A 12,061-nucleotide genomic window follows, 5' to 3' on the forward strand; every position below is an offset into this window, starting at 1 on the left:
TAATAATAATAATAATAATAGGTTGTGACATATGGAGTTGATACGACTTCTTTCTGAAATAAAGAGCGTATATTACGGTTACTATTGCGTGCAGAGGAGAAACAAATTTGGCCGATTTCAAGTTTGTTTGGATCAAAGGAAATAATGATTGATTTTGTATTGAATGAGCTCTTTATTCTCCTGGGACGTGCTGCGTCATCAACAGCGCCATCCCGAGGCTGCCCCGCTGCTGCCTGAAGGACACATGACACATGGAAACAATCCCTCCGCCGTCTGTCGGTGCAGAAACCCACCGACACCGAGATGAGAACCTAAAACCTTCCTGTTTATTAACTTATATCATCTTTAACCGTGTCGGACTGCGGGTGAACCGGTTGCATGAGTCGATCTCCTCATAGATCTCTATGCACCCAGCTCAACCTTCAGAGTTAATGATTGTTTTTTTATAACCGGTGTCGGCAGACATCACAAGCTGCTTGGACTAAAAGTCTCGCGGCGCCGTTAAATCCGTTAAATCCGACTTCCATCCTGCACCGACCGAAGGACCGACCGACCGCTGGAGATGAACCCGGCCAGCGGAGCCCGAAGCGGGAAGACTTTCCTCTTCACGTCGGAGTCTGTTGGAGAAGGACACTCCGGTACTGCACGCTGTTTATTTAATTCATGCAATGTGTATTAAGTATTCTGCATTTAAAATACCACTTTATATTTACTGTGCAACCGGGCAATCTGCAATATAATTATGCATCTAATACTTTAACACTTCAGCACTTTAATTTTAATCTTTTAAAAATCTAATTTTAGCGTTTAACACTAATGAAATACATAAGGTTCCCTGACCTTTGACCCTTGGACTGTATGTTCCATGAGCCACTATACTTTTCATTGTTCTTGCTTTTATTTTTATTTTCTGTTCTATTGTGTTTTCAAGGACACGCTTTCTCTTTAAGTAATTAATCCTCCTGCTCATTCTGGCCATGAAGAACAATTGTTCTACTTGTTGTTACTGTTGTTTTATTAGGGCCACCACCGAGCATTAATGTTATACTACTAGTTATTATACTAGTGATTATATATCAAAACGTGCTATTACTTTTCTCTACGGAATATGAAACTGCCCAAAATTTTGCATGGAAGTGAATGGGACGGCTGAAAAAAAATGAGCGAAAAAGAACAATAATTGGAGATTTTTAAACGTCTACTTCTCCGGCATAATTTCACCTAGAGACTCCATTTAAACTTTAAACAGTAGACACAAGTCTTGTGTATCGGTGTATTAATCCACGTTTCGATAGATCATATAGTTTTTTATCAATCCCTGTTCAATGACCATGATCATTTTTGGAGAAATTCTGAGATTATAATGGGTGTGTATTGCACGGAATGTTCGTGTCACAGTGTGTGACATCATCGCCAGAGTGTAGAGGGAGAGAAAAAACTGTCAAAAAATACATTTCAAAACTGCGCTCCAGGCCGCAAATTCCACTCTACAGAAATAATTTATACATAGAAATGTAGGAAAATTAGTCTTCTCCCTCACAATCCTCTGGTAAAGCTGTCAGAGTTATAGTTTGGGCGTAGGACGCAGAGATGATCCACCAACACCACCAACAGCCTCATTGGCTCCCATATTAAAAACGCAGGAAGATTTCTGTAGGAAAGCATATTTAACAGTTTTTCAGATCGCTCTTACAAAGCTATTTCTTTATTTTTCTTCACAAAAACCATATGTAGACGTTCAGGAAGAACTCAGGACGCTCAAAGTGAAGTCGGATCAATGATAGGTATTATGGTTTTGCCAAAAATGCTTTCTGTTCGAGGCCAGAAATTCCAGTCTGTCCACCTCTGGCTGCTGTTATAAGTTATATTTATAACATAGAAATATATATAGTTATAATAAGTTTATATAAATAATGCAGTACCTGCAATATTGCAGTGTGAATTACTTGTACTTTATTTGAGTGTTTTATTTATGCTTAGCTACATTTTGTGAAGCCAGTATTGTACTTTTTACTCCACTACATTTATTTGACAGCTTTAGTCAATTTGCATATTAAGGATATTTATACTATAATAATATTAATGATATAAAACAGAGTATTTATGGACTGTAGTATTGTTACTCTTCAGCTTAAAAAAATACCCATTATGTGGATTATGTTTTTATTTTTTATTTTATGCATACAAATTATGAAATCACATTGATTTCTGGAAAGTGTCTGTTTGGGACGTCACATTACCCAAAAAAGTGGCAGTTATACCCCTCACAACACTGTTAATAATCTCTGTATTAAAAAGCATTATTTGTATTTGTATAATTATCTGCAGAGGTGTCTGTTCTTCCCTGTGATGATTCTGACTTTGTGTTCACAGATAAAATGTGCGATCAGATCAGTGACGCGGTGCTGGATGCTTACCTGAGTCAGGACCCCGACTCTAAAGTGGCCTGTGGTGAGTTTTCTGTCTCATAATACTGTCTCAATGCACCCAACTCCTAATATTCATTCAATTTCCTTGCCGATCCAGTGGCTGCTTGTTGTTTTATTGTATTTCACTGTCGTTTTTGTTTGGTTTAGGCACAGCAAAAGGCACTCTTTGGTTCAGTTTAGGCTAAACTACTCCTCTAAGGTTAGGGCTAAAAAGTTCTTGGTTAGGCAATATGAAAGATACTTTAAAATTTAAAACAAGTGCTCATAAAAGCCAAAAATTAAGCATTTACTAGGATAAGCATCCTTTTCTTCGTGAAGACAGGAAAGATTCTTGCACCTTTTTTCTTATTAAACAGTAAATACGACCGTACAACTACTAAACTCAAGTTACTGACTCAGCAAAACTCTATCCACTTCTCAAACCAATAACAACTCTGATTTGGATGAAATAAATCCTTAATTCTACAAGAATGATGTAAATATATTCTCTTGGATTCATTCTGTCTTTTCCCCCGCTGTCGAAACAATTGTCAAAAAATAAATTTGAAAACTGCGCTCCAGGCCTCAAATTCCACTCTACAGAAATAATTTATACATAGAAACGTAGGAAAATTTGTTTTCTCCCTCACAATCCTCTGGTAAAGCTGTCAGAGTTATAGTTTGGGCGTAGGATGCACAGATGATCCACCAACACCACCAACAGCCTCATTGGCTCCCATATTAAAAACGCAGGAAGATTTCTGTAGAAAAGCATATTTAACAGTTTTTCAGATTGCTCTAACAAAGCTATTTCTTCATTTTTCTTCACAAAAAACATATGTAGACGTTCAGGAAGAACTCAGGACGCTCAAAGTGAAGTCGGATCAATGATAGGTATTATGGTTTTGCCAAAAATGCTTTCTGTTCGAGGCCAGAAATTCCAGTCTGTCTACCTCTGCTGTCACTGAGCCGGAACAGGTGTCAGTTAATTCTGTTGATTGCTTTGATCTGATTGCCTTTGATTTTTGATGTCGTTCTTCGGAGGCCATTAAACTTGCAAAATAAAGTGACAAAAATCGTCCAAAAAAGAAACTGGCTCACTGACCTTTTATCATCAGGATGAAACCCAAACAGGAACCATACCATTTTAGTTTTAAAAGTCCTGTAAGTCGCCACGTTTCTCAGCTGAACTACTTAGAGCCCCCTGGTGGCGACTTCTGTGTATTGCACCTAAAAATACATTGAGAATACCAGTTTGTTTTGGACCGTACTGAGAACCAGGCTGAAGGGATTTCTAAATACCGCAAATACCACCCAAGGCTTAAACTGAAACTGATACAAATCAGCTGAGCGTTGTACTCCTCGGGCTCTAGTTAACCCTTGTTTGAATCTAATGTCAGAGCTATTTTCATACTCAAAATTAAACCACCAATTATCTAAGGCTGTATCAGTGTTTGGCCTTTAGATCAAAGTTTAATGCAGCTTTATTTCACTGGCTCATATCAAATTACTGCCCTACAAAGCAAAAAGGCAGTAACTAGGCAGAGTGCAGAATTGAGAAAAATGACTTTAAAGTTATCCTGTAATCTAGCCTAAGTAGTTGTAGGTAGATTATTGGACATGTGGCTGTTTTGTTACTTTATATTAGCTTATTCTTTGTACATATCGATGCTCATATTTAATTTTATATTTTAACCCTATTTTGCAGTTACTGTATTCTTGCTTTGTATCACTTACCAAAAAACGTGGCACCATACCAAGGAAAAAGGCAGTATAGATTCTCCAAAATAAAACAAACAATAAACAAAATAATTTTTCGTGAGGATGCCGCGAAATCAGCTGTGGGTCACCATGGAAACAGTAACTTCACTGCGCAGCAACACGGTTATTTTTTTGTTAGGTAAAACATAACAAGAATACAGTAATATACAGGTGTGTAAATAAATAAACAGGTGTGCAAATATACATGTGCAAAAAACAAAAATTTGGAATCTTGTCCAGTAAAAAAACTAAGTTTTGTTGCAGAATGTGTGACGAAGACCGGCATGATTTTACTGGTTGGAGAAGTGACGTCAAAGGCCATCGTGGATCTGCAGTCGGTGGTCCGAGACACCGTCCAGAAAATCGGCTACAACGACTCTTCAAAAGGTGAGATTCTTAAGCCCCGTTTACACGAGGACACTCGCGGGTAAAAACGACAAAATATTTTATGGGAAGTGCCTTTCGTTTAAAGGGTGACGCCGTTTTTGGGGCTTAAAGACACAAAACTCTGATCTGATCTGCTCACGTCACGTATGTGTTTACGTCACATACATGCTCCAGGACAGGAAATAAAGAAACGTGGGATTATTTCCATGGTGGGACCTTCAAGCTGCTCTGGCAGCTCTAATAAACTTACAGGAGTCTTTCCACCAAATGTCCAGGATATGTACAGATAGTATTAGTGAACAGAGAAGGATCTGGAATTACCTCCATCACATTCTGGATGCAGCGATTGGTGGGAGGAGCCAGACGGCTGTGAACGAGACCTGGGAGATCTAGTGATGGAGGAGAACTTTGTGGAAGGAGTAGCTGATGAAAATGTGTGGCGTGAAAACTTCTGCATGCCCAAAGATGCTCTTATGGCTTTAAGTGATGCCGCCTGGCTGCATACAATCCAATTTCTCACACTTTAGCTTCACCGTATGCAGCAGATTTCCTCCTGAAAACGCTCGTCTAAACGAGGAATAAAAAGTGAAGACGCGACGCCACTTTTGCGTCTTCTGTTCAGACCGTCCTCGTGTAAACGTAGCCTTATTTTATGAGTTACAGTTTTTGCATGTTTTTTCTGTGTAGTTGAAGTGAATAAACCCCAGCTTGTGCTCTGCAGGTTTCGACTACAAGACCTGCAACGTGCTGGTGGCTCTGGAGCCGCAGTGTGTGGAGATATCAGACTGTGTGTTTGAAGGCCGGGACCAGGAGGACATCGGTGCAGGAGACCAGGTTCACTATTTACACTTCAAACTTTCACATTTAACCACGTAGATATAGGATTGTTATGATGTTTGTTATGAAAATGTTTGTAAAAAGTCACTTTGTTTACAGAGCCCATAGTACATTTCATTTGCAATAAGATTAAGATTAATTACTTTCTAAATCCCACAATGGGGAAATTCTGCGCCTGGGGAGCTGCGTAGGGGGGTTATGTGCCTTGCTCAAGGGCACTTCAGTCCTTGACCTGTCAGTACTGGGATTCCAGGACCTGGACCAGGACCTGAGCTGCCTTCTGAGTGAGAAACGGGCGGATTCTCCTGATGTTATGCAGCAAGAATCTGCAAGATCTGGTAGTGGCGGTGATGTTTGTTGAGAGGGACAGTTGGTTGTCAAGAGTTACGCCAAGGTTTTTGGCGGTTTCTGTGGAGGCAACCACTGTGTCCTGGACAGTGATGTGGAGGTCAGTGGTGGGGGAGCCCTTCCCTGGGAGGTAGAGTAGCTCAGTCTTTCCCAGGTTGAGTTTGAGGTGGTGCGAGGACATCCACTGGGAGATGTCGGCCAGACATGCAGAGATACGTGCTGCTGCATGTGTTTCAGACTGGGGAAATGAGAAGATTAGCTGGGTGTCGTCGGCATAGCGATGATAGGAGAAGCCATGCGAGTGGATGAGGGAGCTGAGGGAGTTGGTGTATACCCAGAAAAGGAGCGGACCAAGGACAGAGCCTTGAGGGACCCCGGTGGTGAGTGGCAGAGCTAGATGCTCCCAGGTGGTGAAGGGTGGAGATGAGGATCTGGTGATCTATAGATCAAATAGCTTCTTTATTTAAATGGGGCGGCTGTGGCTCAGTTGGTAAAACGGTCGCCCACTGATCGGATGGTTGGTGGTTCGATCCCCGACCATGGCAGCCGACATGTCGAAGTATCCTCGGGCAAGATACTGAACCCTAAATGGCTCCCGATGCTGCTTTCATCGGTGTGTGGATGAATTCCCAATGGTGGCAGGTGGCACCAGTGTGCCCTGGTAGCCTCGGCCACCGGTATGAATGTGTGTGTGAACGGGTAAATGAGCGCAGTCGGTAGTGTAAATTGCTTTGGATCAAAGCTGATAAAAGCTATATATGTGCAGTCCATTTACCATTTACCAAATGCTCAGAAACTGACTGACAGTGAACCTACAGTACTGATATTTATTTTATTCCTATTCATTCTTTATTTATACAATTGGTTGACAGTTTAATAAATTGTATGTATATTAATGTTAAATATTATTAAATAAAGTTATTTATTTGAGAAAGCAGCCTTCTGAGTCCCCTTTCAAGTCATAAGTCAATTTTTTCCCCTCTAAAAATCTCCTTTACAAGAGAGTCCTGGCCAAGACAGTCCAACATGGATCATTCTCAGAGGGAACATTTGAGGCTCTTTTTTAAAAGTTATATTTCCACGGCTGCTCAGACTGTTTTACAGCTTTTCTGTCTGTTTCCTCCTCAGGGTTTGATGTTCGGCTACGCCACAGATGAGACGGAGGAGTGCATGCCTCTAACAATCCTTCTGGCTCACAAACTCAACCACAAGATGAAGGAGCTGTCCTGCAGCGGAGAGTGTCCCTGGATCCTTCCAGACTCCAAATCACAGGTGAGCTAACAGGCTTTCATTCAGAGACGTGAAGCATGATATTCCCCACCTTCCTGCCCTCGTTTTTCTGTTAAATAAAGGTACACTCTCAGAAAATAGAGTACAGAATTGTACCTTTAAGGGTACAATGGCTTGTCACTGGGGCAGTACCCTCAGAAGGTACTTTTTTGTACCCTTATTTTGAAGTACAAAAATGGACCTTTAAAAAAGGTACAAAATTAGCCTTTATAGGGTACAGTATTGTACCAGTATTTAATTTTATAGATTTTTGTGTATCTACATTATACAAAAGACAAATACGTTTTCACTTTATGAGAATGTTTTTTTTTTATTTACACATTTAATTTTCATTTAACTAAACAATGTAAAATTGTTTAAAATTAAAAAAGTATAACTAACCTACTGCTGAAGAAAGACTAAATAATTATTTAAACAATAATTAATATTTAGGCTACTGTCATTTGTAGAGCCTAACACAGATTGTCTATTGTACGCCAGCATGTAAAAGGAAGGGTACATATTTGTATCTTTTACCACTTGGGTACCCATATTTACCTTTTTGGCCCTCAAAAAGGTACATATAGGTACCTTAAGGTCCAATAATTGGCCCTAGGGGGTACATTAGTGTAGATTGTACCTCGGGGGACAAAAAAGGACTCGTATTGTACCCCTTTTTCTGAGAGTGTATAAAAACGCTCTTTCTGCAGGTCACAGTGGAGTATCGGGACAACTGTGGAGCCATGGAGCCGCTGCGTATCCACACTGTGGTCATATCGGTGCAGCACAGCCCGGACATCACGCTGGAGGAGATCAGACGCAACCTGATGGAGAAGGTGGTGAAGGTTGTAATTCCCGCCAAATACCTGGATGACAAGACCATCTACCATCTTCTGCCGAGTGGGAAGTTCCTGGTGGGGGGCCCACAGGTGAGTGACGACTGGACCACAGAGAGAAATGTCCTTTTAAAAGAAAGGTAAATGAAGATGAGGATGTTTTTGTGTCATCAGAGTGATGCAGGACTCACGGGGCGTAAAATCATCGTGGACACGTACGGAGGATGGGGCGGCCACGGAGGAGGAGCGTTCTCTGGGAAAGATTACTCCAAGGTGGATCGGTCCGGAGCGTACGCGGCGCGATGGGTCGCCAAGTCTTTGGTCAAAGCCGGACTCTGCAGGAGAGCCCTGGTCCAGGTGAGGAGGTGGACTTTAACTTATTTTATTTAGATTTTTTTTAAATATTTGTTTAATTTCATTTTATTTTTGCTTTGTCTTATTTGATTTTGACTACTTTGTTTTATTTTATTTCACTATTTTATTTTATTTTATTTTTATTTTTATTTCATTTTTTTCTTTGTTGCTTTAACTTATTTTATTTAGATTTTTTTTAAATATTTTTTTAATTTATTTTATTTTTGCTTTGTCTTATTTCATTTTGACTTCTTTGTTTTATTTTATTTCACTATTTTATTTTAGTTTTATTTTTATTTCATTTTTTTTCTTTGTTGCTTTAACTTATTTTATTTAGATTTTTAAAAAATATTTGTTTTATTTTATTTTATTTATGTTGCTGTTTTACTTGACAAATTTGTTTAATTTATTTTATTTTTGCTTTGTCTTATTTGATTTTGACACATTAGTTTAATGTGCAATGCCTTTAATGATTTAATTTAATTTGTTTTATTTTATGTTGCTCATTTATTTTATTTAACATTTGTTTCATTTCATTTTGCTTTGTCTTATTTTTTTATTTTGTTCATTTAAAAAATATATATTTGTTGTATTTTACTTCAGCGTAATTTTAAGCGTAAGTATGACTTTTTTTTTTTTTTTTATCCCGTCAAGAAACCTGTGATAACTTCATCAGCCACTGGATGACGCTACAGTAACATTTTTCAGGTGGTAGAAAAGCATGAAAAGTTTACCTGCCGTCAGTTTTATGTTAAACTTTACATATTGACATATAAAACCACCCTTTTTCTCTGTGAATAACCTAAAATAAAGGTATTAGACAACATTTACATATGCAAAAATTTTTTTTCCCACAATATTTTTATTTTATTTTCAGTTTATATCACTTTGACATACAGCTTTTACATTCATGTATCGTCATTCAACTTCCATATTTTAAGATAGCTGCATTTACATAGACAGAAAAATAAAAACAAACCAAACATAACACTTGGAACAGGTTCACTCCTCCTGTTAAGGAAAATGGTAATCTATATACAATTGAGTATCGTTTGTAATTGGTGTGACTTAAAACACATATATAGAAAAGCAATATGAATCTGACAAGACCGGAATCTGCATTATCCACAAAGACTTTTATTAGTTATCCACTTCTTCATCTGTTAAATCTAAGTCTTTAATGTAGTTAATGAAAGGCTCGATATGTCCTCAAATACCTGCTGTTTACCTTTAACACCTTGATATGAAAGATTAATGTGAGTTTTATATGAATGGCACTTTACCGTGTTGTGTGTGGAAGGTCCCTTTAATTACTTTTTTTGGCAATTTCATGTCTTTTTTAAATAATTTTGTGTATTTTTTTTGGGTCATTTTGTGTCTTTTTTTAAAATAATTTTGTGTCTTTTTTGGTAATTCTGCATCTTTTTTTGGTCATTTTGTGTCTTTTTTGTAATTTTGTGTATTTTTTGGGTAATTTTGTCTTTTTTTTGTCATTTTGTGTCTTTTTTTTAGTCATTTTGTGTCTTTTGTGTCTTTTATGGTCATTTGTCTTTTTTTAGTCATTTTGTGTCTTTTTGTTTTTTTTTTTAGTCATTTTGTGTCTTTTTTTTGTCATTTTGGTGTCTTTTTTTTGTCATTTTGTGTCTTTTTTGTCATTTTGTGTCTTTTTTTTAGTCATTTTGTGTCTTTTATGGTCATTGTGTCTTTTTTTTGTCATTTTGTGTCTTTTTGTCTTTTTTTTGTTATTTTGTGTCTTTTTTTGTCATTTTGGTGTCTTTTTTTGGGATCATTTTTGTGTCTTTTTTGTAATTTTGTGTATTTTTTGGGTAATTTTGTGTATTTTTTGGGTAATTTTGTGTCTAATTTTGTAAAATGTCATAATTTTTTAAAATATAATTTTGTGTCTTTTTTGATCATTTTGGGTTTTTTTGTGTCATTTTGTGTCTTTTTTTTATAATTTTGTGTCTTTTTTAAAATAATTTTGATACTGCCTCCAGCGGCCCCCAGGTAATTTGAGTTTGAGACCCCTGCTCTAAAGGAAGGCTTGCTAACATCTGTCTGATCCATTGAGTTGTACTTGGTCTATAAATCTTTATCCACAATAATGCAACACATTTCTTAGCATAAAGCAAGCTGAGGTCTATAAATGTCCGCTCATTCCTACTAAGTTTGTATATTTTACAGCTGAAGTTTTGGTGTCTGTTCATAGATCTCCTATGCGATCGGAGTGAGCCACCCGCTCTCCATCTCCGTGTTTCACTACGGCTCGTCCAACAGGGATGAAGACGAGCTGCTGAAGATCGTGCAGAAGAACTTCGACCTGAGGCCGGGGGTCATCGTCAAGTACGTGCACTTTAAACCTCATATTTCTTTAGTATTTGTTTGTAAAAATGCAACTGTTTTTATTAGATGTGTTTCCTGACCACCTGTTTACCACAGAACAATGTTATATATTACACATTTTGTTGATGATTGCAAGAAAAATTATTACTATAAATTGGATGAAGAAAGACCCCCCCATGATCACTCAGTGGTTACAGAAAGTAAAACATGTCTACATGATGGAATATATGACCAATTACAGCTAAAAGAACCTGTTTTTATGAGAAGGTGGGCCCCAGTTACAGACTATATTGCTTAAGACTCTTATACACTATTATTATCTAAATTAGCCCTTTTTTTTATTATTATTATTTTATTTATTTATTATTATTATTATTATTTTTTGGAATACAGAACCAGATAAAATATGTGTAATACCCTTTACAGTGCCATTTGTGTGACAGATGAGACCCAATCTCAAGATGTTTTGATTTGTTTTCCTTTGTGATGTTAATTGTCTGTAAATGTGCATAAAGGCAATAAAGTTCAAAAAAAAAAAAAAAAGCAACTGTAACATTGGCTTTTTCTCCTGCAGAGAGCTGGGTCTGAAGCGGCCGATCTACCAGGCCACCGCCTGCTACGGACACTTCGGCAGAGCGGAGTTCCCCTGGGAACAACCAAAGTCTCTGGTGTTTTGAGCTTTGGGAGTCGAACACTTCCCCGTTATGTTTTAATAATCAGTTGTGAAACAAGCGCTCAGAATCTCTTTATCTCCATGTGACTGTGAAAACTGGTCAAAAGTTTTAGAACACACCAACTTTTCCAGAATTTAATTGAAAATGATGCAGTTTAATGTCTCAGTGTACTCTGAAATTGATGCACATTTGCAACATTTAAAATTCTTTATTGAGCATGATAGTGTTTTGAAAGTAAAAAAAAAAGATTCAAAATCACATTTTATGTTGGACTAAAGGACTAAAAAAAGACACAAAATGACCAAAAAAGACACAAAATGACTAAAAGACACAAAATGAAAAAAGACACAAAATGACTAAAAGACACAAAATGAAAAAAGACACAAAATGACTAAAAATAGACACAAAATGACAAAAAAAGACACAAAATGACCAAAAAGACACAAAATGACTAAAAAAAGACACAAAATGACCAAAAAAAGACACAAAATGACCAAAAAAAGACACAAAATGACTAAAAAAAGACACAAAATGACTAAAAAAAGACACAAAATGACTAAAAAAAGACACAAAATGACCAAAAAAAGACACAAAATGACTAACAAAGACATGAAAAGAATTCAAAAATGGACAAAATAGCCCAAGACTCCATAGAGTTAAGTTGTTAACCCATTTCTTGTTCCCTGAAAAAGGCCTACTTGTATAATTCTGAAATGTACATTATTTTCCAGTTTTGGTTAAGCTTACCTTTTTTTATTTACCTCTGGCAGTTCACCGCTTACCTTTGTACCCTTTCAAGCTGTTCATTTGACTTGAACTGCTTGAATTTCAATAAAAAACTGGA

General features: G+C 37.3%; 1 protein-coding gene across 1 annotated transcript; it reads left to right on the top strand.

The window, feature by feature from the left end:
* The first annotated feature begins 241 nt into the window (after positions 1-241).
* On the top strand, positions 242-11,504 carry mat2al (methionine adenosyltransferase II, alpha-like). The gene is made up of 9 exons (XM_059357659.1): positions 242-638; positions 2,374-2,451; positions 4,434-4,556; positions 5,278-5,390; positions 6,870-7,013; positions 7,721-7,939; positions 8,021-8,203; positions 10,410-10,543; positions 11,118-11,504. Exons 1-9 carry the CDS (start codon positions 563-565, stop codon positions 11,218-11,220), a joined length of 1,173 nt encoding a protein of 390 aa, XP_059213642.1. The 5' UTR covers positions 242-562; the 3' UTR covers positions 11,221-11,504.
* Positions 11,505-12,061: the final 557 nt, after the last annotated feature.

The sequence above is a fragment of the Centropristis striata genome, chromosome 19 (assembly GCF_030273125.1).
Source record: "Centropristis striata isolate RG_2023a ecotype Rhode Island chromosome 19, C.striata_1.0, whole genome shotgun sequence".
Taxonomy (NCBI): domain Eukaryota; kingdom Metazoa; phylum Chordata; class Actinopteri; order Perciformes; family Serranidae; genus Centropristis; species Centropristis striata.